Source organism: Camelus dromedarius, chromosome 14 (genome assembly GCF_036321535.1).
Source record: "Camelus dromedarius isolate mCamDro1 chromosome 14, mCamDro1.pat, whole genome shotgun sequence".
Lineage (NCBI taxonomy): Eukaryota > Metazoa > Chordata > Mammalia > Artiodactyla > Camelidae > Camelus > Camelus dromedarius.
In genome coordinates this window covers 70,317,593-70,344,534 of record NC_087449.1, presented here as the reverse complement: position 1 = coordinate 70,344,534, position 26,942 = coordinate 70,317,593, and the positions used below count along the sequence as shown (strand labels likewise).

Below are 26,942 nucleotides of genomic sequence, written 5' to 3'. Positions count from 1 at the left end.
CACCACTGAGGCCTGGGGAGTGGTTTGGCCTCCGCGCTGCTGGGACGCAGGCCAGGAAAAGCCAGGTTTCTGAGGCCACTGCCCTGAAGACTGGAAGTTTCGAGGGGCCTGAGGCCTGAGCCCACAGAAATGTCCTAGTGTCCTGGTCAGAAGGTGTCTTGGGGTCCCTGTCCTGTGGCCTCTGTGTCCCCTGCTCCCCATCCCCTTTGATGTGCTCCACATAGCCCAGGTCAAGGTTCAGAGATCAACAGCCTTTGCCAAACAGTTGGGACCCCATGGGCAGTGACTAAGCCTAGCAGTGAGCTCACCCTGCGGGCCCAGGGCTCCCGGCCAGCCGGGCCGGGCCGGGCGGGCTCCCCCTCAGGGAGGCCTCTGCTCCCAGCACAGGGCCCAGACTGGGGTCCGCGCACGGCTCAGGCCGAGCCTCAGCCGCAGGAGAGCGCTCCGGCACCTGCCCCACCCTGCTGCCTGTGCACACCGACTGTGCACACACGCGCTTCCCGGCAGAACTGTGGGCCACCAGGCCCCGCGGCAGAGGGAGCAGCAGCCACTGAGACACCTGGGCAGGAAGGGGCGGCACCCCCACGTGTGACTCGATTGGAGACTCACCCAGAGAACCAACCATGTACACCTGCTTCTAACAGGCAGGGCAGGGACAGCTCCACCACCCGGCCCTGGCCCCGGGTGTCCACTCACGTCTAACCTGTGGGGGGCTGGGCATGTCTGGTTCCTCTCAGCACCCAGGGACCCTGGTGGGTGTCAGGGCTGCCCGCAGCAGGTGCCCAGGGTGGTTGTTCAGGCCTTGGTCCATGGGGCTGTGTCGGGGTCGTCTGCAACACCTGCTCTGGCTGCTGGCAAAGACTTGCCCCAAACCCACCCAGACTAGAGGGAGGCCCAGGAGCGGAGAGGGAGCAGGGGAGGAGGGAGGCGGGAGCTCCACAGCCCTCCCACCACCAGGATCCAGCTGCTCCCACAGGGCAGCCTGGGTCCAGGCCTCTGGCTCCTCCCTGCTGGACTGGCCCCGAAGCCCCAGCCAGGCCCCCTCGGAGACGACACCTGTCCAACCCCAGGGCTGGCGGCGCAGACAGTGAGGCTGGACAGGATGAGACTGGGGGCTGCGGGAGCAGGACCCCCGCCCACCACGGCCAAGGGTGGGGTCAGTGCATCTGGGTTCCCGAGGCCCGAGCCCACGCCCTTCAGCGTCTTGGTGTTAATTACAGAGACCCAAATAAAGTTGTCACTCAATTAACTCAGCTTTTTAAACAAGTCTGTTTATTGAAAGGATCTGAAAATAGTAGTAAGTCTTTCAACATTTAACAAATTTTCAAGATATTAACAATATGAAACACTAAGAATTTACTTCAAAAAATCCAGTTTCCTAGATGGTTCCACATCACGCTTTAGGCCTTGGTTAACACCTGCTTTACTGTCTGAACGAGGGGCCCGAGGCCTCCCTTCCGGACCTAAATCCGGGAATGTCGGCCCCTCTGCCGGCAGGAGGCCAGCCGAGCCTGGGGCTCACAGGCAGCTGGGGCGGACAGCACTGGACAGACACCCACACGGACGTCAGACTCATCCAGATGCATGGCCCCGGACGCCCTTCTCTCAGCAAGTGGCCTCCAACAGGGCGACACGCAGACCCCGCCTGTCACTCCAGAAGTGAGTCCAAGAGAGGACAGGCGTCCGCCCTTCCGCTCTCACCAATTTAACAGGTGAAAATGCAACTCAGAGACAAGTCAAGTTACTCCAAAACAGAGGCCGTATTATTTGGAGGCCCGTCAGGACAGTAACCAGGGGCCAAGGCCACGTGCACCCTGAGCCGGGTCCCCCCAGACTCCACACAGCCCCAGGGGTGCACACGCCCCACGCCAGCCGAGGGAGGCGCGAGGGCTGGAATGGCGGGGGCTCCCCTGCAACCAAGACCCGTGGGGGAAGCAAGAGCAGGTCAACATGAAACGTCACCACCAGCACCTTCCTGACCTTGTCCCCATGTCTCCGCAGTCACCCGGCTCTCATGGATAGCCAGCCACGCGGGCGGGACAGGATGGTCCCAGCACATAGGACACAGTGCAGACAGTGGAACGCAGCTCCACTTCACGACAGTGCAAACCCTCTTTCCTCTGAAATCTCAGTGTGTACAACAAAATCTGTATGTGAGCACTTTCACAAAGTGTAAGAGAATCTCTAAAAAGTAGACACAGGATTGAAAACGTCTTCCCGGGCGCGGACGTGCCCTGCTTCACGAGGAATGTGTGCCGTCTGACCCTCCCCCAGAGACTGCCGGGCCCAGCCAGCACCTGTCACACGTGGTGGTGGGGGGGGAGCAGACAAGGCCTTGGGACCAAGGTAGGAGGGTCTGGGCAGGCTCAGTGCAGACCCCGAGGGGATGGAGGGGACCCATCCACCCCACGAACCACCCACCAACTGCTCTTCACAGAAGTGACCCTCTGGTGGCTTGAGGGGAAAGTCGTGGTGGGTAAAGGAAGATTTTGGCTATGAGACATTTATTTTCAATAGCAAAGGACAGGCCATCCATTCTGATCCCCTCTGAATTTCAATAGACTGATTTATGGAAGTTTTCTGACAGGGAATTACAAAGAGCCCACCCGGCTCGGCCGTCCCTGCCCAGAGACGGGCTCTGACCGAACCAGGGTGGGTGCGCACAGGCTGACCTCAGAGCCCCAGCCGCTGCTCGCTTGCTTGCTTAGAAATGCAGAAAAGAAGTCAGATTTAAAACATTAAAAACGGCTGATCTGGTCGACAGAAGGCAGGTTCTAGGCCCTTCCTCTGGCCACAGGCAGGGCGATGTGGCACCTGCTTGGGCACTGGGCAGGGGCCTGCTCGCGGAGCGCATGTTCAGGCTGGCCCGTCCCGGGCGGGACAGAGCGCAGGCCTAGCTTCCTGCCCCCTGCTCTCCGTCCTCCTCCCCGTCTTCGTCTTCCGTGAAGTGGGCCTGTTTCTTCCGCACGTTCCAGTGCAGACACTGTGCCAGGCTCTCAAACCAGTCGCTCACAGGGTCCCGGACGCAGATGGAGGGGAGCGGGTAGCAAGAGGTAGTGATGCTGATGCTGAGGGAGGGGACAGGACGACACGGCCCCTCCAGCGCCCGCCGCCACCTTGCTCTGCCCGCCCACTGGCTGCGAAGCCTGGCCCTGGGTCCTCTAGTGTGTGTGTGGGGGTGTCGGGGTGGGCAACTTGCCACTTTCCAGTCTGGCCCTGAGGACAACCAGAGGCTGGCGGCTCAGTGGTAACCCCCAGGACAGAACACAGACCCCCTCAGCCCACCCAGGTCCATGCAGGGACCCCAAGGGGTGGGGCTGCTGGAGAACGAGGGCACAGGTCTGCGATGTGCTCACACGAGGCTGGGACGGGCCCTCCAGGCTCTCGGTGACAGTGCTCTGCCTACAGGCCCCCGCCCCTCATGCCCTGCCCTAGCTCCATGGCCCACACACCTGTCTCCATGGCGGATCTCTTGTCTCTTGCGTCCATCAAAGGACACCCACGCGGTGTTCCTTGCTTCTGGTGACAGCATGATCTGAAGGGTCAAGCGGGACAGGTATGGGCTCACCTGCGTGCAGCTGAATGCCTCGGAACCAACCTTGGGGCGGCACTGTCCAGGAGGGGCCCACCAGGTGCCCAGGTCAGCTCCAGGCTATGAGAGCACTAACTCCCGTTGGGCTGACACCAGCCCTGGGTGTGGAGGAAGGATGTCCGTCCAGGCCCAGAGTTCCCAACTATCTACCCTCTGCTGGGGACACGGGGCTGGCATCTGGCTCTAGGCCTCCGAGCTCTCTGTGTCCCGCCAAGGCTCGCACCAGGGACCCGCGCGTCTGCGGCGCCTGGCATGGGCAACACCAGGGTAGAGAAGAGAGAGATGTGGCCAAGCAGTGGGGGCCAGTCAGCTGCCAGGATGGGGCCCTGGGGGGGACATGCCGGGCAGTGTCACTCCTCACCCCGCCCCCACCCAACACAGATGGCCCCACCCACTCAGGTCAGAAGCCCTGCTTGAGGGGCCAGCTCAGCTTTCAGTGCCCCACTGCCCCCCACTCCACTGTCTCAGCAGCAAGTGCCAGGTGCACAGAGACCAGGACAGCACTGAGGGTCCCAGCCAAGGCCCCAGCCCACAGGGTGGAGGGTGTGCTGTGACCTTGAGCTCGACGCCTGCAGGGACTACGATGGGCCGGAAGGACAGCGAGTGCGGGCAGATGGGGGTGATCATGATAGCTGGGACGTTGGGGTGGATCATGGAGGCACCAGCCGCAGCCGCATATGCTGTGCTGCCCGTCGGGGTGGAGACGATCACACCTGAAGGACAGGCTGCAGGGTCACTCTTGTGGTCACTCTCGCGGTCACTCTGATGCAGCGCCCCCATCCCCAGGGCAGGCCTGATGCCCACCTACCATCGCCCTGCACTGTGGTGATGAGGTGCCCATCCAGGTAGACGTCCACGTTGGACAGGTAGGAGGAGGGGCCTCTGTCGATCACGACCTCGTTCAGGACCTGGGGTGAGGCCACTGCAGACTAAGGGGCCGGGCGGCACCTCCCCAGTGGGCCTGCCCCCGACCTCAGCACCCGTGCTGGTCCTGGGCTCTCTGTAAACCCTGAAAGGGGGGGCCGGGGGCAGGGGGCGGGGCCCGGAGTCCAGGGGGGACGCGCCCTCTGACCTGGTACTGCATGACCTGCTTCCCGACCTCCGCGTCCAGGGCCGCGGCCAGCACCCCATTCTCGCTGATCCCGTTGGGGATGGCCACCTTCTTCCCCCTCAGCTCCTTCACGACCCTGACCTTCAGCCGGCTCCGAAGAACGACAGCTGCGTTCCCTGGGGGCCGGCAGGGGCCACGCCAGGGAGGTCAGCAGGGCTGGGCAGTGGTGCCACAGGAAGAGAGCCCCCCTTTCTTCTCCCACATTGAGAGCAACACTGTGCCTTCTGCAAAGACTAACCCGCGCACAGTACTGGACGTGGACGGCAGCATGGCCTGTGGCAGCTCGGGCTTCTCACAGTTAGCAGAAACGTCCGAACCACTCAGAATCTAGAAATCTCTGAGTCCGGAGACATTTCAGCGCTGCTCTCTCTGCATCATCAAACCCCCAGCCAAGAAGGAAGGCAGCCCCGTGCACTCCAGCACACTGCGACTCACCCTGGATCACCTGGGAGACCTGGGACTGGAAGCTCTCGAAGCCGAAGGGGGTCAGGAAGCCCAGGGAGCCCAGGTGGAACGCCATGACCGGGGGCACGCTGCCCTGCGGGCCGGCGCGGCAGGTCACTCAGCGGGCCAGCTCCGCCAATGGCCACCCGCGCTACCCCAGCACTGAGGCACCTGCGCCCCGACAGTCCTGGGCAGGGGGCGGGGCTGACTCGGGAGGTCCGCGGGACGTTGGGGCAGGGCAGGAGGAACAGCAGGGTGAGAGCTGACAGGGCTAACTGGGCCCCTGGCCCTGAGGGCAGGAAGGAGGTGGCAAGGGCGGGATGAGCAGAACTGCTCTGACACATGGAGACCACGCCCAGGGGTTCTGGGAAGGCGGCAGGCCGGACAGAGACGGACAGCAGGCAGGTGAGGACCTGCAGGCAGCGGAGGGCGGCGGCTGCGAGGAGGCGGGGCGCCCCCGAGACCCCCTCACTCCTGTTCTTTCCCAGGGGCTAACTCTGCGGCATTCCAGCCTTGCCGGTTCACACCACACCTGGTGCCGAGGCCCCGGTCCACACTGCCTGCCGGGCCTGAGCCCCGTGCCCCGAACCCCCAGATGGCACGCCCACTTCCAGGCCGCTCTCTGGGGCCACCGTGCCTGAGCGACTTGCACACCTCGGCCAGGTCTCCCCAGGGCTCCTGCCTTGCTGAGAGTAGGGGTGGGTTCCGAATGACCCCACCGCCTCCTGTGCTGACCCTCACTGTCCGTGGCCTCCACAGGGCCCCCCCCCACGCCCTAGACAGTCAGCCTGTAGCTAAACCCTTGCCCACCCCCAGGACAGTCTCCCCACCACTGCCGTCTTCCCAGCCCAGCCCAGGCCTGGCCGCCGTTCTCTGGACGAGGCGGACGTGCCTGGCCTGCCACAGCCCCCAGGTGCTCAGACAGCAGGCGCAGCCCTTGCTGTCGCTTGTCAACTTGCTCTGCTGCCAACTGAAGAAATTCAGAGCAGGGACCTCCTCCCTGCTCCTCACGCGGCGCCAGGACCACCACCTGGAGACCCACCTGGAAGAGCGAGGAGGCGTAAAGCAGGGTCCCATCTCCTCCCAGGCAGATGATGAAGTCGATCTGATTAGAAATGTCATCATAATCTAGAAAATACAACAGCAGACACCAGAACAGCGTCAAGCAGCCCCAACCTGCACAGCCACCCACGCCAGGCAGGAGGCTCCCGCCAGGCTGGGAGCGCCCGGGGGACGACTTGCCTTCCCTGAAGGTGCAGAACCTCCTCTTCACTGGCCCGAAGCGGTCGTCGTTCACGATGGCTGGGTCCTCCAGCACCTTCTTCTCCACGTACACGACCATGTTGTTCTCCTGGGAGGGACAGGCCAGTGACACCGGGTCAGAGGGTGCTGGTCCCCTGCGAAGCTGCCTCTTAGCATTTTACGACAAGAGGGGAGCGAGCCCTCTGTTGTGGCCGGCAAACTGCCGTCTGCCTGCTCACGTTGTGTTTCTAGGGTCCCAGAGGCTCTGTGGTGCTCGGGTACAGACGCTGCGCTCCTGGAGGGAGTCTCCTGCCTCTACAGCGCTGGAGTCAGAGCCTCGGAGCTGGGCTAGGAGCCGGCTGCGTCCCGTGACCCCCCAGGTGGGCCCCACCACCCACCTCCATCAGGTGCACACAGAGCTCCTTGAACGGCTGGAGCAGGCTGGCGTCCCGGATCTTCTTGATGACCAGGACGCTCTTCGGGGGCTTGTTCCACGTCAGCCGCTGGCTGGCAGGGTCCTGGATGTGCCTTGGAGAGGAAAGGAACGTGCACCGTCTCAGCCCCGTGCGAGCGCTGCGCCATGGTGTGAGCGACTCAGCCGCCCCCGAACTTCTGTGGCAAGCAAGCTCCCGTTCACAAGTCAGCAGCAGGGCCCGGGGCAGCGAGACCCCGCGTGGCCACCACGGCGGGAGCGACACCTCATGCCTGTCCCAAGCACAGGAAGCATAGCGCCGAGCGACCCTGGTGTGAAATCGGGTCTCTGGGCAGCCACGCTGTGTCCCTGCAGGTTCCTCTGTCACAAACGCACCCTCTTGGGCATCCAACGTGGGGAGGCTGGGAGGGGGGCAGTATACAGGAAATTTCTGGACCTTCCCCTCCCAACACAAAACTGCTCAATAATTTTTATTAAAAAAAAAAAAAAAGGGCCTCCCTGAAAACAAAAGCCCACATCCCGTGGCACTCTGTGGCTGACGTGGTCTGTGGGCAGCAGGTCGTCCCTGAGGGGCAGGGGTGTCCCCTCCCCCAAGGCCAGGCCCCCCAGTATGACTCTGACAGCTGTGCGCATCCTGGGAGACGCCCCGCCGGCCGCGGATGAGCTGGCACATGTGTGGAGAGGCGGACGGAGGGGCCGGCTCCGCGGTTAGCACGCACCTCAGCCTGTTGGGAAACAGTCCTGCAAAGGGCAGTGTGGCCGGCGGAGACTCCCTTCTGGACTCAAGCTCCCCAGTCGGCCTAGGGCCAGCGCCTCCCTGAACACCCACCGGCCTGCAAGCAACTTCCAAAACCACCACTCAAACCATGAAGGAGCGGCGGGCATCCAGCTGCTGCTGACTGCCCAGCACTCACCCCTTCCAGACGTTTCTGCGAGGGGGGCGGCGCTCAGGCCCCTTCAGGTCACACTCGTGCTCAGGGGGCTGGGGCCGCCCGCTCAGCATTGCAGTTCTGCTCAGCCAAGGCGGGGAGGGCAGCACAAAGCAGCCCCCAGACCCACCCGCACCGGCACCACAAACTCACTTCTAATCCTCAAAACTGAAAACAAAACCTGGAGTAAAGTGACTTGTTCCAGGTTCCACAAAAGGACGGGGCCGAAAGTGCCTCCTCAAATCAAGTCACACAAACCAAGCTGGAGTCGACCTTCTTATCGTTTACACCGTCCTCCAGTCTGACCACCACTCAAATCAGAGTCCTCAGGGTCCCCTGGAGCAGCAAAGAGCTTGGACTCGGCCACCCCGCTCCACGGAGGCTGGCCACAAGCTCTGCCCAGAGCTGCCGGGAGGTCAGGACACGCCCCAGGCAGCCCCAGGCGGACACTGGGCCGCGGAACCGGCTTGGCCCTGGGGGAGGAGCTCACAGGACGGGCGGGCCCTCAGACTTTGCCCCTCTGCCTGGCTCGTGGCCCCTCCAGCCCTGAGACTCTTCTGTGCCCAGCCAGAGCCACCAGGTGCCATCGGCTTGGTCTTGGGCACCCACTGGTCACTCGATGTCCTGTTGGGTTACTGCAAGCACAGACGCGGACCCCTCCTTGGCACAGAGGCTCTGGGCGGCAGACAGGAGGGCAGGGACGCCTGACTGCTCAGCAGGGGACCCATCTGAGTCGCCACCGCGTCGGCCGAAGGCGTCAGATACTGGCAATTCCACACGTTTCAACATAAGAGGAAATACGTGTTCACGGTAAATTGTAAACAATAAAGTAGGAAGTCAGTCTCTTGTAATCAACTCCTCTACAACGTTTACTTCTGAACTTCGGGGGAGAAGGCAGGTTGAGCACACGGGAACCCTGTCCCGTCAGCCAGTGTTGGGAAGTGGCGAGGACGAGGCAGGGACACAGAGTCCCGGCCTCTCAGGGACGACAGCCATGCAGGCAGTGCCGGCAGACACAGCTGCTCACCCCTCAGCCCCAGAGGCACTTCTGAGGGAACTGCCCCTCTGCTGGGAGCACCCCACCCAACCCAATTCAGATGTGGCCGAGACCCCAGCCAAGGCTCATGGGGCCCCAACACCCCCGTCTGCCCCAGTGACTGTGGGCTGAGCTGGGACCAGATGACGCTGATCGAGGCTGGACGGTGAGGGGCCACCCAGGGCGGCGCTTAAGCTGACAGGAGCGGCAAGGATGGGGCAGCACCGCCGAGAGCAGCAGCTGCAGGGAGGGGTGAGGCTGGGTGTGGACCTGGTTACCAGTGTGGCCGCTGTGCAGAGCGCAGAGCGCGGGCGCCGGGGGCCGCCGTGGACAGGCAGGGGTCTGCGGACGGAGGGGACCCACCCGCATAGGCAGCAGTAACTACACCATGGCCAGCACCCAGAACGGGCAGAGGCACTAGGACCAGTTACTCAGGTGCCTGGGCCGCGCTCGGGGTCGCTGGGATTCACACACCACAGCACCAGGCGGCCCGGGGGGTGCGGGCAGCACTGCCGTCTCCTGCGCTGCCCGCAGACTGGCAGACGGCCAACAGAGCAAGGACCCCGAAAGGTTAGTCCCAGAAGCACACCTGAGCCAGGGGGGGAGTAGAGCTCAGTGGTAGAGTGTGTGCCTAGCATGCGCGAGGTCCTAGGTTCAGCGCCCGGTGCCTCCATTAAAAATAAATAAATAAATAAAATCTAATTACCTCCTCCCTGAAATTAAAAAAGTTAAAAAGTACACCTGAGCCCTGGGCCCCGACCCGTTCAGAATGTGAAGGAGGGGCCACCGCCAGGCTCCACCCAGGCCTGGGGCTTGAGGCAAGACTGCCTCAGCTGGGTCCCACGGCGCCAGCTCAGCCAGGCTAGCATCCTCTCCCACGAGGCAGACCCGGCGGAGCAGTGCAGAGAGTCTGCAGCTCTCTGGGACCATCAAACACCAGGTGGCAGACGCCACACTGAGGGAGAAGGGTGAGTGTTAAAGCGTCCAGTGAAATAACCCCACCTTCTTAGTTTTCACATAGTGTCTCACCTGGCCCCAGGTGGCCAGGGCCCCGCGTCTCGGAAACGCAGAGCTTACAAGCGCTGCACCTGTGAGGCGGGTTATCTCACAAACAACTCAGATGTTCAAAAACCCTAATTAACGCCTCTGCTTTTTAATAATTAAGACAAACACTTGAGCCTTCAAATGTGTTACTATGAAATATGTCATCTTCCCCTAGAATTTTTACTGTGAAAAGCGGAAGTAACTCTAAATATCTTACCCAAAGCCCTGCCGTGCCCATGGAGCAGACCCCCATTCACTTTCTCAAAGGTGCTGGAGGCCCTGAGCTCAGCGGGAGTCAGTGAAGTTGCCTCATGACCTCTGGTGGACTCAGAAGCCACGTGACACATGACTTCCCATTCCAAGTGTCAGAACCTCCCACAGCACAGCGATCCCAGGACAAGCCCCAGAAGACTTACATGATGGTCTGGGGGTTCTGCAGCACGCAGGCCTTTGGTCCAAAAGTGGTCACTGGGCACGGCCCGTGCAGAGAGCGGGTCCTCCTGTGGGGAGAGGGCACGCAGTGCAAGCTGTCAGACGGGGGCACAGACTGTCGGACTGGCACCAGTAACGCCGTCATCTGCCCACCATCCAAATGCAGGTCCTGGTGACTCCATCCTGACCCGCAGAGCGGCCCAGGAGTGCCACATGCCGTCCACGCAGCGGCAGAAGGAGCGCAGCCTGGGGTACATCCAGAAACACTCCTTAGAACAAGGACCCTAAGCCAGAGCAGGTGCCCGGGGCCCAGCCCAGAAACAGGGAGCACACCCCCGGGAATAGCCTGGGAATCGGAATTCTTGTCTTGGCAAGTCAATCTGAGGGCAAGTCCTTGGGTCAATACTTGAGAATTAAGACCTTAGCAATCATCCCTAAGTATCTAAATTAAAATTCTAACAGAAATGCTCACTCTGAGTTGCACGTATGGCCCAACATTTCCAATAATTAAGAGTGACGCAGCCACAATCAAATCACACCACAAAGGGTGCTGTGGCCAGCACGTGTCAGGGGGCCCCGCTCGGTGGCCCCGTCCTCTCCTTGAGGACCTAGCACCACCCTGGCAGGGGCCACGGGAACGATGTGGACACTATCCGTCCCCCAGTGGCAGGGTGGTGGTTTGTCACCCCCACACAAAATGTCAGTTCCAATGGCCTTTTTCTGCACCAAAAACACCGGCACAAAGAGGGCCAAATGGAGACAGCAAACTTGCTTTTGTCTCTACCTGCCTATCTCACGGTTCAGCAAAATCTTCAAATCCCAATGCAGACAAAACAGGTTTTCTACTGTCTTGTGAAGGGCAGTCACCCCCAGGAGAGTCACGGGGTCAGGTCAAGGCCCCTCTTGTGGGCTCTTGAGAATCTGCAGGAACTGGGGCCTTTGGGAACTGAAAGATCTTTGGAAATGCCATTCAGAGCAAATTACTCCAAGTCGGCATTTACATACAACCCTCGAGACCAGCTTCGGCTGGGCCCGCCCATCCCACCCTCATAGACGCAAGGCCACCTCTGACCTGCTGCCACCACGCCGGGTTCAACATGCCCTGAAAGGGGCATAAGCGCCAAATCCTGCAGAGGCCACCCTGGGCCGACTGCCGGGACCCCGCAGCAGCACGCCTCACCTACCCCCACCCGGGGGGCAAGGGGCGCGGCCTCCACGCACCAAGCCCCCCATGGCCCCTACAGACGGACGCCCGGGCCCACACGCGAGGCGGCGCGGTTCCGACAATTCAGATGTTCAATGCCCCAGAGGCGGGCACCCGGCTCCCACAGGGTGAGTGAGCACTGCTCCTTCTGGAGCCTTAGTGATGCCAACACCAGGCGGCCACACTCAGCCCAATGCCAGCCCTTCACCAGGTGGACCAGATGGCGGCACCTGCGGGCACCACCCACACAGCTCACCCGTCCCAAGTGAGAGGGGAGGAGTGTCCTCTGCGGGGGTGCCCTCTGGGGGGAAGGTAACCTCCGGGGGGGGGTGTCCTTTGAGGGAGGTGCTCTCTGGCGGGGTGTCGCAGCGAGCGCACCCCTTTCCCACATGTGTGAGCGCCAACACAGGCACCAGAGGCCTCGTACCTGAACTCCCTGGTGCTCGCCAGGGCGGGCGAGGCCGACAGGCTGCGGGACTTGGCCCGCCCCCGGATGGGGTGGCCGAGCCCCCAGTCCTCATCCCCATGGCATGCGGAGCAGCGGTAGGAGGCCGCGTCTGCACTCAGCTCCTTACTCTCGTTGACTTTTTCTTGTTCCATTTCCGTGGCTGATGAATGAGGACTTCGGCCTGAGAAGTCCGGGTGCCTTAATGTAATAAAGTAAACAAGGTAAATATGTACACACAAAATAGTGGACACACGCATGCGCCTGCTGTCAGGAAAGACGGCTGAAGGCAACTCGCTAAAAGGACTTTCAAAATGGTCTGTGCCAATGAACATATGTATGTTCACGTGTAACTGAAAAACTGTGCTCTACCCTGGAATTTGACACAACATTGTAAAATGACTACGACTCACTAAAAAAGTGTTAAAAAAAAAAAAAAAGAAAATGGTCTGTTTCCCCCTCAAGACACTTAAGGACTCAGGAATCCACCTGTGGTTTTTAGCAACGAGTAGAGCTGAAAGTCCAAGCGTAAGAGAAGACGGTCACAGCTTACCTGGGAGGGAGGAGTCACAGCCGGGCGGTCTCAGATACCTCTCGGGCAGAAACTCCGCGTGAGTGTGCCTGGTGAGACCGGCCGGCGGCACGCGCCACCTCCCAGCCTTAACATGAAGCAGGAAGAGACAGAAGCACAAGCAAAGCAACCCTCCCACCACCTGGGACGGTCTGAACTCGTCCCGACCAGCTCGGGGCCAAGAAGGGCATCCAACCCAACACGACAGTCCCCGGCAAGGTCAGAACAATGTGAGCGTGAGACCCAAGTCTGGCCCCTCACCCCTGCCCACTGAGCAGTGCTGACATCGCTGAGGTATGAGAGTAACGAGCTAAGGTTTAAGTCGCACGTGAAAGCGGAGCAGCGTTTGGAGAAAAACGACAGTCGCTGAACCAGCTCAGACTGAGGGTTAAAGAACTACACTCACTGAAAAACTCGGACCAAAAGGTCACTTCCCAGGAAAACGGCCGACTAACAAGAGGGACGGCAGTGCCGCTCCCTCCTCAGGAGGCGAGCAGAGTGGGCCTCCTCGCAGGGAGACCCAGCAGGGCGACCTCACCACCTCGACAGGGAAGGGAACAGGGCCGTCCCGGCAGAGCCTGCAGCACACGCGGGACGCAGACCCAGCACTAGAGGGGCCACGGGGGAGGCAGGGGGAGGCCTGAAGGAACGTGTGGGAACCACAGACAAGCTGCGGCCTCAAGACCAGGTCACAGTGATGGCGTCCCTGAACCCCCCCTCCCCCCGGCCGCACTTTACAATCACCTAAGGAGCTTTGGAAAAGACTGATTCCTGAGCTTGACCCAGACCAAAGGCACCAGTGGCTTTCAAAGCCCATGAGGCAATTGCGGGTTTAGCCAGGGATGACGGGGCTGCCCCAGTGGGTCAACACCCTCCTAGCTCGGGAAACACCGACGTTTCGTCCAAATAGATGAAAAGTTAAAATGAAAACCAGAACCTACAAAGACTTGTCTGATATAACCAGTCCTACCTGACTCTGTCCCTGAGGCCACAGCCAGTGCAACAAGGCAAGAAGCTGAAAAACAGCACACAGACAGAGGAGGAGCAGGGAGGACCACTTGCGGGTGACAGGTCTGGCTGCGCAGAAAATAATGTGGAGCCGACAAGAGCGACTGTCACAAGTGAGTTTATCGGGAAGGTTGCAGGAGACTAAGTGAACATACAACAATCAGCTGTGTTTCCACACTAGCAACGGCAGTAAGAAACTGACGTTTAAAACCCCATCTACAGTAGCATGAAGTCCAGCACATGCAAGGGTACAGCTGGAACGCAGCGCCTCCTCCCAGCCGTGAGGCGGGCAAGTCTGGTGTGCGACGGGCCCCGCGACAGCCTCAGAGGACAGAACCGACGTGTGTATCTGGAAGGTGCTGACAGAGCGGACCGTGAAGTTTCTCACAGGAAAACAAACCTCTAACTACATGCAGGGACAGACGCCAACCAGGCTTACTCTGGTAATCATTCCACAACGTTTGAAAAACAGAATCCCAGCGTTTCATGTAAATAATACGTAACTAACATTGTGTGTCAACTGTACCTCAATAAGAAGTGTAAGCCCTGTACACTGAGACGGCCAAACACTGCCGGCAGAGCTTAGAGGAAACAAGTAAATGGAAACACGTCCACGTTTGCAGACGGGAGGACACAGTGTTGCTAAGGTCTTAGTGCTCCCCAGAGTGACCGGCAGATTCTACCCAAACCCAGCAAACAAAATCCTGCCCTTTCGATAGGAAATGACAAGCTGATTCTAAAATGAACGTGGAAATTTAAAGGACCTAGAATAGCTAAAAAAAAAAAAAAGACTGAAAAAACAATGTTGGAGGACTAACACTACCTGATTTCGTGACTTGTCGTGAAGCTACAGTAACCAGATGAGGTGGCGCCCATGTGAAGGTCAACACAAGGTCGAGGGAGCTGAAACCTCGCACACGTTCAGTCGGTGGGTTTTCAACAGAGGGGTCTCACCGGGGAGGGCGACCTTTCCAAACAGCTCCAGGAAGACTCGACAGCCACGTCTGAAAGAATGAAGCTAAACTCTTTTCTCACATGAGATGCAAAGAGCAACTCAAAATGGATTACAGACCTAAGTGTAAGGCTCAAAACCATAAAACTTTTAGAAGAAAGCACTGGAGAAAATCTCAGCGGCCTTGGGTTTGGTGAGTCTTAAATGGGACACACAGAACACAGACTTCAGAACTCGACAAACTGAACTTCAGTACAATTAAAATCTTTCACTCTTCGTAAGACACTTAAGAAAATGAAATTACAAGCGGTAGACCAACAAAACACATTTACTAAATGTATGTGTGACAAAGGAATTGCTTCCAGAAAATATGAAGATTTCTTAAAACCTGGTAAGAAAACAACCCAGCTAAAACATGGGCAAAGACCCCACGTTCGGCAAACAGGCAGGCGGAGAGGCGCCCCGCAGCGCGCCACGAGGGGACGCCAGCTCACAGCACGGCGGGCCCCCACCCCACCAGGGCAGCCGGCGCCAGTTCCCCCAGAGCCAGTCTGCAAGTTTAATGCGGTTTCTATAAAGACCCCAGCCAGCTTTCTTGTAAGTAGGGACACGCTTACTCTAAAACGTGTATGGGAGGGAAAGGAGAGCGAAGACGGTGTGTGAGAAGCCGGATGAGGGGCGAGTCCCCTCTGAGACGCGATCGTGGCGGCGGGGCGGGGGCCAGAAGCAGAGCCACGCAGACACAGCCCACTGCCTCTGGCAGGTGGGCACAGGCAAGTCAAGGAAGGCAGGAGCATCCTTCCAAGGGCAGTGCTGGACCCGCTTCGCCCCCAGGCAAGAAGGGAACTTGGCCTCACCTTCACACCTGAGGCAAAAAGTAACTTAAAATGGGTCGAAATGGCTTAAGTTAAACATAAGACAAACTATAACTTTTTTTAATCCTTTTGTTTTTTGTTCAGGAGGGGACATAATGAGGTTATTTATCTATTTATTTATAAATAACGGAGGCACTGGGGACTGAACCCAGGACCTTGTGCATGCTAAGCACACGCTCTACCACCGAGCTACACCCTCCCCCTCCAAACATAAACTATAACTTTTATTAGAAAACAGGAGAAAGTTTTGGGTACCTATGACTAAAGAGAATGTTTTGTACATGATATAAAAAGCACAGTTTGTAAGAGATTTTAAAAAATCGATAAACTAGGCTTCGTTGAAATTAGAGATGTGCTCTGTGGAAGACCCTGTTAAGAGGATAAACAGCAAGCTACAGACTGGGAGAAAATGTTTTCAAACTAGTTATCCAACAGAGGATTTGTATCTGTAACATATAAAGAACTCTCAAAATGCAACAGTGAAAAGCCAAACCGTCTGACTGTTAGAAGAGGAGCTGACCGCAGAGGATGTGCGGAGACGAGCGGGAGGAGGCTCCACGCCACCCCCACCCCAGAAGGGGATTAAAATCCCAACGTGGCGTCCCTGCACACATCAGAACGGCTCAAACAATTAAACGCTAGAGAGGCTGCCGGGAAGCGCCCGGACTCCCACACTCCAGAAAGGTCCTACAGTTTCTTACGCACAGCCCAGCCACTGCATTTATCCCAGAGAAATAACTGCTGTTCACAGAAAAACCTGCACATGAACGCTCACAGCTTTGCAACAGCCCAAAACTGCAGAGGGCGCAAACGTCTCCCAGCTGGTGAACGGGGCAGCGAACTGCGACTGGTCCCACAACAAAGCGGCACCCACAGCAGGCGGGGCGCTCTCAGGGCCTCCGTGCAAACCAGGCCAGTCCCAGGCGGTAACGTAACGAACGCTCCCATGTATACAACCTTCTCCCAATGACAAAATTAGGGAGAGGCGGAGAGCGGTGGTTGCCAGCAGTGTGAGGAGGCCTGGGGTGGGGGCTCCTTGGCACAAGGGGACAGCTGCGAGCCTGCACTGTGGTGGGGGTCATACAGATGTGCACAGGGTGACACTGGAGAGGAGCACACACATGTGGAAACTGCTTTAGTCTGAGGAAGGGGTGCATGTGGTGGCGGGACTCTTCCAATGCTGGCTTCCGGGGTTCTGTATTACCGCACACTCGCCCCGGAGGTAACACTCGGGGTTTGGGGCACAGGGGTTTCTCTATCACTTTAACAACTTTCTGTGAGTCCATAATTATTTCAAAGCAAACAATTAATTTTTAAAAAAAGAATAAACCAATCAAAATCACAAAAAGCAAATGTATTTAAAAATTGTCTATTACAAATTATCCAGGAGCTGTCAATCTTTAGTTACAAAGACTAATTTAATGACTAAGTAGTAAAGTAACTTACAAAAACATCACATTAAATATTAAAAACCAGCTTTTAAAATTTATCTCCACAGCATATTTTTTGACTATGGCAAATCAGGACGCACATTTAATTGAAGTTTATTTGCTATGTCGACTGCTTTAAAAGGATGAAATTCTAACTCCATCCAAGTTCATTAAAGTTCCCGACAGCACTAGTCTAGTTGTGAAAACCTTCTGCATTGGGGGGTTTTATGAGTACAAAAGCGCTGAAGCGTTCTAATGAAGCATTCAGAGATAAACACCTGCCCAAAGGGGCAGTGAGACACGGTGGCGCCAGGAGGTAAAATATAAACATAACACTATGACGTCCAGTGCGAGCTCTCAACAGGTATTTGGGGAAAAATGGAAAGAAAAAGGAAAGTTCATTTGGTGACGGATATGGAACTGTTCAACGTGACTTCTTAACACTGAGTTGAAACAAAGTACCTTGTAAATCTCCCTTCTCCTCTCGCATCAATAAATGATGCGAAATGCCAGCAAGGATGTGATAAAACCAGGCGCACACACCGGCAGCTTCTGAACCGAGGGAGACCTTTTGGAAAGTTCTACGGCAAGTGCACCAAAAGCCAGACTGGGGGCCATATAAAGGAACAGCGCTAGAGACCAAAGTGGGCTGTGGCTGCCGCCCCTCCTTGGGCAGACAGGAAAACAGGGTCTGCGCAGTTCTGAACGAAGCCAGGTAACACCCTGTCTGGCTGCACACCGCACACCTCCAGGCCACCTTCACCAACTTCCCCTGAATGCTTTCCACCAACTGTCTAAACACCTGTTTGCCTGTTCCCACCTGTTAAACTCAGGAGCAGGCAGTCCACTGTGAGTCAGGAGATACTGCAAATGGTCAGCGAGCAGCACAGACCACAGCGGGGGAATCCTGCAGTTTACAGGCTGGCCTAGTGCCTGTCAACAGGTGTGAAGCCCGGCAGACACGGAGTGCGCCACGGGCTCCGACGGCTGTAACATCCCTGCCCATAGGGAAGCCCTGATTCCAGGTAAAGGTGTGCGGACACCAAACCCCACAAAGAACCACCTGCCCCTTCCTTCTGCAGCTTAAACGGTCCTTTGCTCAGGCGCTGATCAGGCGGCCGGCGGTTTCCGGATTTGCTTACGGGGCCCCTCCCCTCCCGGCTACCTCCCCAGGGAGGCCCTCGATCACCGCAAGTTCAGGGAGGACAACCAGGAGCACCGGAGGCCCCTCCAGGGAGCCTGTGTCCGCGCCTCCCGGCGCCCGTCCCTGTCCCTGTCCCTGTCCGCAGTCCCCGCGGGAGCAAAGGTCATGGCCGGAGGACTCTGGGCGAGGCCGCAGCGGAGGACCGGGAGCGAGTCCGCGCAGGGCGCCGTCCAGGACGTGAAAACGACAGGGCTCCGGCCCGGGGCGCACCCACGACGGGCCGGTCCCCCGACGCGGACCCGAGTGCGCCAGACAAGGGGGCAAAATGACCAGGGACTTGGACCGGACCCCTGCGAGGCCCCGCCACCGGCTCGGGGGCGTCGGGAATGCGCTTCCGGAGGACGTGGACCCCTAACTGACCGCCCCGCGTGAGGGCCGAACCCTCCAAGCTGCCCCACAGCGCGGACTCGGGGGGCGAGGTCCGGCCGCCCGGACACTTGCAGGGAGGCCCGGGTCGGGGGTCGGCTGGCTGGCCGGCCGGCGCCTCCCGGCGTCCACGCCCGCGCGGTGGGCAGGGCAGCCCTCGGTCCCCCGCCCCCGGCCCTCCGACCCCAGCCAGCCCGCTGGGCCGAGGAGCCGAGCACTCACCGTTCGCGGCCGCGGGCGCCTGCGGGGCCGTTCCCACGCTGGGCCGAGCCCGCGGGCGCCGCCGCCCCGCCGCCACTCGCCGTCGCTAGCCGGCTCCCGGCGCCGCAGCCGCCCCCTGCCCCATGGCCGCCCCCAGAACACGGCCGGCCGCCCCCAGAACACGGCCGCCCGCCCCGCGGCGCCGGCCCGCAGAGCAGCAATGCCGCCACGCCGCCAGTACGCACGCGCGCCCGGCCCGCCCCGCGCACGCGCCCCACCCGCACTAACACCGCGCATGCCCTCGGCGGCCTGCGCATGCGCCCCGCACACGTGGAGGGGGAACCCGCCCCGCCGGGGCTGGGGGCGGGGCGGGGGCGGAGGCCTGGGGGCGGGGCTGGGACGGCCCTGGGGGAAGGGCGAGAGGGCGGGCGCGGGGCCTCGGCCGCCCCCACCCCGGCGGCGGCCCAGAGAGGACGACGCCTGGTCGCCACTCACCCCGCAGCCTCGGAGGCACGGTCACCAGCCTGGCCTCCCCGCCTGGCGCCCTTCCCGCCCTCCCCCTCTCCCACGCGGGCCAGGTGGGCTGACTGCGGCCCCTGCGAGTGGGGACACCGCCCGCCGAGGGCTCCGTAACTGCCAGTGTGTGGCTCTGCTTACAAGGAGTATGTTCTGGGAACCAAAACTCGGTGGGAGCTGCGACAGAACCCCGCCCGTCGGCTGCCGGCCCCGCTGGAGGGAGCGGCCTGACCCGGCCATCGTGGGCCTCGCCCGGCCCATGCAGCCTGGCCGGTCCTAGCACACCGCCTGTCCCCGAGGGGCTCTGGGCCTGGGTCTCAGTGGGGCCCGCCGAGGGTGGGCTGCCAACTGTTCTCCACCCCCGCTCCAGCCCCGCACTGGAGGACCTGGGGAGGAGGGAGGAAGGCGGCCAAGGTGGATCTAAGCACCCCGCCCCGGCCCAGACACCTTGCGTCCTCCCTAGGCGTGCTGAATTGACGGGTTACCCACCACCAGTGCACAGAGTCGTGTCCCAGTCGTGTGCCCCGCTCCTGGGACGCGTCTGTGAATAAGCTGACGCTGGGTCACTGTAGATGAGCCACGGCAACGTGGGGCGGGAGCTCTGTAACCTGCCTGGCTCTCCAAGTACTAGCCGTGTTCTTTTCCACACCCGGGTCTCCTGGACGTACAGCGGAACCCAGCCCCTCTGTGGACTGGGGTCCTCTGCAGCATTCTGGCCTCCAGGTCTCCCCAGCCCCATACCTGCTGTTGACAGTCGTCTTCTCCGGCCAGGACTCCTGGCCCTGTGTTCAGCGACCTGGAACACAGCTGGGCACAGAACAGGGCACGCCTCACTGCTGTCCTGGGATCACAGGGCAATGGGGTCACCAGTGGAAAGGGGGCAAAGATGGTGGGAACTTGGGGGGATTTCTCAAGCTCTGGAACTTCCCCATCTGGTTATTTTGCAAACCCAACCGCTTCCCCAAAGTAACCCCCAGACACACCCACAGAAAAGAGAAGCCTTTGAGCTGCTTTTTTTGTATCTGATCTGTTTTTGGATTTGATCATTAACATAATAATGTTAATGCTTGATCCAGCACTTGGCTACGAGCCAGGCACTGGGCCAGGCCCCAAGAACCTTCCAGAGCAGGGACGGTCTTTGCAGAGAAGGCACCAAGGCAGGAGCGCCTACCTTGTAACTAGCCAAGGTCACACAGCAGGCACCCTTCCTGTGTACCCCTTTCTAAAGTGAATTTGTGCAGGTGTGTGTCTGTAACCCTGGAAATCTGTCCTCTGTGGACCCAGACAGACTTCCAGCAGGAGCGCGTCCCCATTGCAGGAATGAGAAAACAGGCTATGGTTTCCTTCAGCTGAGCCTGATTGTGCAATTCCTCCCAGCAGGCCCTGGGTCCCACCCTGGGGCTCACACCCAGCCCCTGAAGAGCTGACCAGCAAATCACAGAAAGTCCGATGCTGGGAGGAGCACCTTAGGGCATCTGGAAGTTTCCTAGAGATTTTGCTTGGGCTGAGTCCAAAGGCTGAGCTGGGATGAGCCAGGCTATCATGGGGAGAGGGGAGAGCCAGCAGTGGGGACAAAGCCTGGCTGAGGGTGGGGGATGGATGCCAGTCCAGCCAGTGTGGGCTGGGCAAAGGATGGGGGGTCTGCCTGGGGAGGGGCTCAGGGTTCAGGAAAGGTCTCATTCTGGCCAGGCCATGGGCATAAACTCTCCCAGTGCCAGGGCTGCAGAACTCTGTTAATTTGAAATTTGTTTGTTTGTATCCTTTTCCTGAAACACGACTCTATTGTTTAAGCTTTGGACTCCCCCAAACCTGGACCCACATTCTTCTGAGGGTTGAAAGATGGGGGACCCTGCTGGGGGTGGCGGTGGGGAAATGCAGGAAGCAGGGCCATGAAGGGTGGAGTGACAGGGCTGCCAGCTCAGAGACTGATTCAGGCAGGGGGTGCCCCTGGATTTGGGTGGAGGCGGGTCCTGATCCCACTCCTGGGGAAGGAGGACTCAGCTGTGCCTGGCTGAGGGGAACCAAGTGAACCAAGGCTGCCCAGCACCCAAAAGGGGAAGTGGCTAGGACTCGACGAGCCTCCCTGTGGAGGAGCTGAGTGTCCCAGGCTATCCAGAGGTCATCTCGTCCACCCCCCTAGCTCTGGCCTCCAGCCAGCATGCCTTGGACAAGCCGGCCCTTCCTGTCCTGCCTTACGTGGCCCTCCCCAGGGGCCAGTGTCCGGAATTGCGCACTTGGGAGTCTCTGGGATGCCCCCGCCCCCATACTTCTCAGCAGGGTGCTGGGGGAAGGGCACGCCCCCGGGAGGGTGGGGATCCCTGCCGGTGAAGCCCAGTAAGCAGCCCCTGCCCCAGCACCTCGCGCACACGTGGGACTCTGGATCCTCACAAGGTCTCTAGGAGCAGATGATTTTCTTCTTGAGATTTCCACACAGCGAATCTAGAGAAGACAAATAACTTGCCGGACATCACACAGCTAGAATGAGAAGGGGAAGAATTTGGCCTTGGCTCTGGCAAGGACTCCGGCGGGACTCCAGGAGTGGGGACCCACGCGGGGGAGACAGAGCTGGGTGGGGGATAAGGCGAAGAGGTCTGGTGGGCCAGATAGAGTGGTGGGAGAGGAGTCGGGGGAGACAGGTGGGGGTGGGGCAACCCCCCACACATTAGGAGGAGGACCACAGGGGCGGGCAGGAGGCTATGTAGAGGGTCAGGCTTTGGGGATTGTGGGGACAGAAGGAAACCCGTGCCTGGGGAGGCTGGACACAGCGAGGGGACCTGCACACCGTGTGCTGCAGGAAGAAGAGACTGGACCTCGGAGCACAGGTGCCAAGTGCCCGTGGACCTAGAGGTCACTGCAGTTCATGTCCAGCTGCTGAGGGCTCCGTGCTGAGCGTGGACGCCGCACCTGTGACAGGTGTGCCCACCAGAGCTGGCTGGTACCTTGGACACGAGCGGGGGAGGCTGCGGGGGAGGCTGGAGGAAGGAAGGGACAAGGGCTGGTACCTGGAGGGGAGGTGGGGCGAGAGGCAAGACGTCTCCTCCCAGGGGCATCCAGGCTTGTGCCTGGTTTGAAGTCCGAGGTTCACACAGGGCAGCATGGTGCGGAAGACCTTTCGCTCAACACCTCTGCTGGCCGTTCCCAGTGCTCCTGTGGACGCCTACATTCAGTGATCATTTTGCTGAGAAAGTTGACAGTGGTCTTGAGGCCAGCAGACGGGCTTTGTTAGCTCCCCTGGCCCTGGGTGGGGGAGCAGGAGACAGACTGGGTGCCAGGCCTGGGCACTGAAGGAAGCCTGGCTGAGGCCTGTGCCCACCCCCAGGGTGAGCCAACGGCAGGTGTGCCCCCCGCCCCCCAGGACTCGGGCTGCCAGCCCAGGGAGCACCTTCAACTCCCTCTAGCATTTAGCACGACTGCTGGCAGGGTTAAAATTTGCAAAAAACAGATTTACTTCAGAGAGAAGTGGGGGAGGTGGAAGCCAGGCAAACGCACCGTTCAGGCTGTCAGTCACTGGGAGATGCGCTGAGCCCTGGCAGAAACACCCGGGCGCCCCTGCTGAGGTGCTCGTCCTGCTCACCCAACCAGGAAGCAGAGCGCGGGGGCCCCCGCGGCTTTTCCTGGTGACTGGAGACGAGGGTCAGCAGAGTGCTTCCCTTGCTTATGGAGAAGCGCCAGCGTCTGTCTCACCCATGAAAATCACCAAGTGATCTTTCATAACCTTACAGGACATCTAAGACTAAGAAAATTGCGTCCTTCAGCGAGAAGGCAGGGCTGGGGGCCGGGGAGGAGGCTGAGCGAGTCCCCAACAGGCACTCAAGTCTGTCTCGTGTGTGGCTGATGCTCATTTTTTCTGACGATATGTTCTTTTCATTCAGACTCCGGTGAAACACATTTGATCAGAAGGAAAGGAGTCTCTAGATTAACGTCCTCAGTATCTTGGGGAGGGAGGAAGGAAGGGCAGGCCAACTGTGGGGACACAGGCTCAGAGGAGGGGACGGAGAGAGAACAGCCCCTCGGGAGCCCATGGGCAGAGATGAGAAGACATCACCCTGGTGGTGACAGGTGGCCAGGGCTGCCAGGACCCTGCTGCTCTGCAGGTGCATGTGAGGACCTGCCGCCCCGTCCTTGGATTCTCCGTGGTGGGGACAGGTGTGTGGGCAGCTGGGGTGGGCGAGGGCACTGCCCACGCGATCAGGTCACTGGACCTCCCTGGCAGGGCGGCTGCTTCGTACACCAAACGGCCCCACAAACGAGCAGCCACACCAGAGCCCTCATGTCAAACTGCTTTATTACACCTTAAATAACAGCACAGTTGAGCACAGGGTCTATCTTGCGTCCAGCTTCCTTGCAGTACACTGGCTTGAGAATTAAATACAAAAGGTGGAGAGACAGGGTGCAGAGAGCTCTACAGAGGCGCCAACGGGGAGGGGCTTGCCCAGCTCCGCAGGCCCAGGCCGAGCGCGGCCTCGGCACCGGGTGCCGCACACACAGGCTGGGGGAGCCGCTGCTGCTGCTACGGAGCGCGGGCGCGGGAGGAGGCGGCCGCCGGGCCGATGCTGCCGCTCACGCCGGGCCGCGTGCCTGGGGCCTGCTGTTAGAGATGCCGGGCTCGGGGCGGAAGGCCGGTCCCGCGGGAGAGCTGGCGTGCGGCGGTCACAGGGAGGGAGGCCAGGGTCTCCAGTCCCTGCCCGTCCCCCCCACCCGACAGCGGCCGTTTGGAATGGGACTTGTTTTTGAAGAATTAAAGAAAACGGTGACTCATCCCGCAACTCAAGCGTGTGGAGCCGCGACTGCACGGCTTCCGAGGCGCTGTGCGGGAGCAGCAGCAGTGGACGGACCTCGACGGCTATGACTTTAAAGAGGTTATTTCTTAAAAGAAAAAGAACATCTAAGGACTGAGTCCTGTGTGCACTTTTGAGCATTTCTACAGCATGCGATTCTAAGAGTAAACCCACCCAATATGGCAAACGATCAAATTTTTTAAAATTTAACTTAGAAAGTTTGAGATTATTTGCAAAACATTGATTTGTACGCTGTTTCATACACAAGTAACTGACTGACTATCCAAGCACAGGACGGGCTCTCTGGGAAATGGAGGCTCCTGACGGGGAGCGGGGGGCATGGGATAGTGTTGCGCTGTTGTTATAAATTTCCCTCTGACTTCACAAGGAGACCCAAAGTGAGATTAAAAACTGGACCGAGAAGGTAGACAGGGCAGGTCGGGGAAGAAAACAGGGCCTGACTGGTGTTCACTGTCCACCACGTGTTCGAGACCGTCCACAGCGTCATCCTTCTGGGCCAGGTGTGTGCGCAACAATTACGTGACACCAGACGAAAAATTAAAAAACTGGGGACTAGATTTACATTGTTAACAATGTCAGAGAGGCTGCATGAGACGCTCTGTCTCCGGTTAACTACTGAACATAAAGGAATATACTTTAAGAAGGAAATATGAATGTTTGCAAAATCCTGTTACAAACACAATCTGAACTTGAGACTCAGTTACAAGGTGACGCCCGCAGCTGGTTTCGCACGAACGGCACAAACCAGGATCGCAGATCTAGACTTCAGTCCACTAGGAAGAGGGGCGTCTGTCTCACAATTACACTCACGTTACCTTCTGATTAACATTTTTATTATAGTATTTCCTTTTAAATTCATTCAAGACAAAAAAGAAAAGAAAACAGAGACAGTGGTCCCGGCGGGAATGCACGACTTGTTTAGTTTACAGCACAGACTCTTCTCTTAATGGGAATTGTGCTCTTGGTTTCAGCAATAAGTGAAGGGGAGAGATCTTGCCCTTTTGAAGTTCTGGGGGCGGTGCAGGGCGTCCACGTTAGTAGGGGTTGAAACGCCATCACGGACGCTCCAGGTTGGAATGCTCTTCCAGTCACCGCGGCGTCCTCCTGCTGCTTTAAACAGAAAGACAAGAGAGGCTAGTCAGCGTCACTGCTCCTCCCGAGCTCCTTCCATCCGCAGTGGGGCCGCACTCAGGGCGACGGGAACGCTGACCTTCCCACCGCTCCACATGACGACTCGTCAATCAGTCGAGAGACCCTGTGCCCCAGTTTCCTGCATGTCACGAGGGCTGCACACAGGGCGGTTGTTACCTGGCAGGGGCGTCAGTTCCAGATCTTGAGGAAGCTGTCCCAGGACCCCGTTGCCACGGCCATCCCGTCATCGGTCACTCCCAGGCAGCTGACGCGGTTGTCATGTCCCGCCAAGACTCCTGGGGGCCAACGACAGCACTGTCACCTGGCTGAGCGACCGACCACCCAGTGGCCAGGAAAGGTCACCGGGAAGGAGAGGAGGTCTGCTCAGGGGGACGTCAAAGGGAAGCACACCGCGGCCACGGCTGAGGGAGCACAGGCCAGAGTGGAAGAGGGCCTGCCGAGGACGTGGTCCGGGGCCTGTCATCGAGACAGCCTGATGACAAGGAGCAGGCGCAGCGGGAAGGCACGCTCGCGCACCCGCCTGGAGCCTCCAGCACCCACTCCCAAGCACTCCCGGCGGGAGAAAGCTTAACTAAAAGCTGCGACAGAGACCACAACAAAGACACCCCAGCCAGCCCCGATCCAGGTCAGCGCAACGTGGGAGTAAGTCTGCTCCGCACTTGTCTGAGGTGCCCATGCATAGAAGGCTGCTGATGGACACCGAGTGAGGGCCTCTGGGGTGTCACACGGTGACCCCACCCTGGGACGGGGCCTCCTGCTGACACTCAGCGGTCAGGAAAGCTCAGCCAGAACATTCCACGTCTTCTCAGAGCAACATGCGGGCTGGTTTCAGGGAAGCCTAGGGAAGCTCGTCCACCTCCGCACTCATTAGCGTCACAGATGAGGACCGGGACCAGCTCAGCTGGACGGAACGGCGTCCTCTGCTCCTGGCCTCGCCGACCCTGTGGCCCTGAGCCGTGGCATGAGCCTGGCCTGTCAGGGCAGAGGCAGCGGGAGCTGGGGGTGTGATGGGCTGGGAGAGGGCAAGATGGGCTCAGCCCAGAGCAGAGGGAGGCCAGCCTAGAGGCATCGATTGCTCACACGTGTCAGTGCTGGACAGCCTCACCTCCCGCATGACTGGGTTCTAATGCCCTTGGGACCACGCACCTCACGCCTGCCTCTCACATGCGAGCTTCAGACTGCTTCCTGGGCCAAACCTGCCCGAGCTTGTGCCCCAACATGGACACGGCGGCCACTCACCTGCCCGGTCGGCCTTGAGCGCGTCCCAGACGTTGCAGTTGAAGTCGTCGTACCCGGCGAGCAGGAGGCGGCCGCTCTTGGAGAAGGAAACGGACGTGATCCCGCAGATGATGTTGTCGTGCGAGTAGGTCATGAGCTCCTGGTCCGCGCGCAGATCGAACAGCCTACAGGTGGCGTCATCCGAGCCAGTGGCAAAGGCGTTGCCATTCGGGAAGAACTGGGGAGACAGCGCAAGTTGAGACAGTGCAGGTGCAGGGAGAAGTCCTGTGAGCACGGCTCCTGCTGGCCCAGGAGACAAGGAAGGAGGACTGGCCGGGCTCAGCAGGACTGAGGCTCAGCGCAGGTGGAGAGGTATCAGAGACCAGAGGTGAGCGCCCTGTGCCAGGGCAAGCGCCGGAGGGCCTGTCATCCCTCCATCCTAGTCCTCTTCCCAAAGGACAGGGCGGCCGTCACTGCGGGGCTGTGCTTCCCTGCAGGCCACTCACTGGCAGTCAGGCCAACCTTGTAGAGGAAGCCTGACCAACCAGACGTGCCCTCTGCGTCCCCTCACAAGGCCAGGCCCCTTGAGTCAGGGTGACACAGAGAAGGGAAGGCTCCTTCAACCGGCTGTGCCCCAACCGTGAAGGGTGGGGGACACAGGCCTGGCTCAAGGGTCAGCGCCCTCTGCAGAGGCTGTGCTGGGTGAGTTACTGCTCTGTCCGCCCCCAGCCCAAGGGA

At 59.5% G+C, this 26,942-nt stretch overlaps 2 protein-coding genes across 16 annotated transcripts in view; both read right to left on the bottom strand.

Moving 5' to 3' along the window:
* Positions 1 to 1,250: 1,250 nt before the first annotated feature.
* NADK (NAD kinase) lies at positions 1,251 to 19,976 on the bottom strand. 12 transcript variants are annotated; one of them, XM_064494174.1, is made up of 14 exons: positions 19,777 to 19,976; positions 14,315 to 14,509; positions 11,895 to 12,113; positions 10,248 to 10,331; positions 6,788 to 6,917; positions 6,390 to 6,498; positions 6,190 to 6,275; positions 5,139 to 5,241; positions 4,665 to 4,819; positions 4,401 to 4,500; positions 4,148 to 4,317; positions 3,743 to 3,918; positions 3,453 to 3,535; positions 1,251 to 3,068 (listed from the first exon to the last, which is right to left on the bottom strand). In XM_064494174.1, exons 2-14 carry the CDS (start codon positions 14,365 to 14,367, stop codon positions 3,010 to 3,012), a joined length of 1,527 nt encoding a protein of 508 aa, XP_064350244.1. In that variant the 5' UTR covers positions 14,368 to 14,509; positions 19,777 to 19,976; the 3' UTR covers positions 1,251 to 3,009. The 12 variants fall into 12 exon arrangements, with proteins under 12 accessions (XP_064350244.1, XP_064350245.1, XP_064350251.1 ...); XM_064494175.1 differs by having other exon boundaries at positions 14,315 to 14,495; XM_064494181.1 differs by lacking the exon at positions 14,315 to 14,509 and having other exon boundaries at positions 19,777 to 19,975.
* Positions 19,977 to 24,650: 4,674 nt separating this feature from the next.
* GNB1 (G protein subunit beta 1) overlaps positions 24,651 to 26,942 on the bottom strand; it is a 64,965-nt gene continuing 62,673 nt past the window's right edge. For 3 of the 4 annotated variants that reach the window (XM_031463832.2, XM_031463831.2, XM_031463834.2), the window contains 3 exons: positions 26,226 to 26,442; positions 25,143 to 25,261; positions 24,651 to 24,944 (listed from right to left, as the gene is read on the bottom strand). In XM_031463832.2, coding sequence (XP_031319692.1) covers positions 25,155 to 25,261; positions 26,226 to 26,442 — 324 coding nt within the window. In that variant the 3' untranslated portion in view covers positions 24,651 to 24,944; positions 25,143 to 25,154. The remainder of the gene's footprint in view (positions 24,945 to 25,142; positions 25,262 to 26,225; positions 26,443 to 26,942) is intronic. The other variant, XM_031463833.2, reaches the window with a different exon arrangement.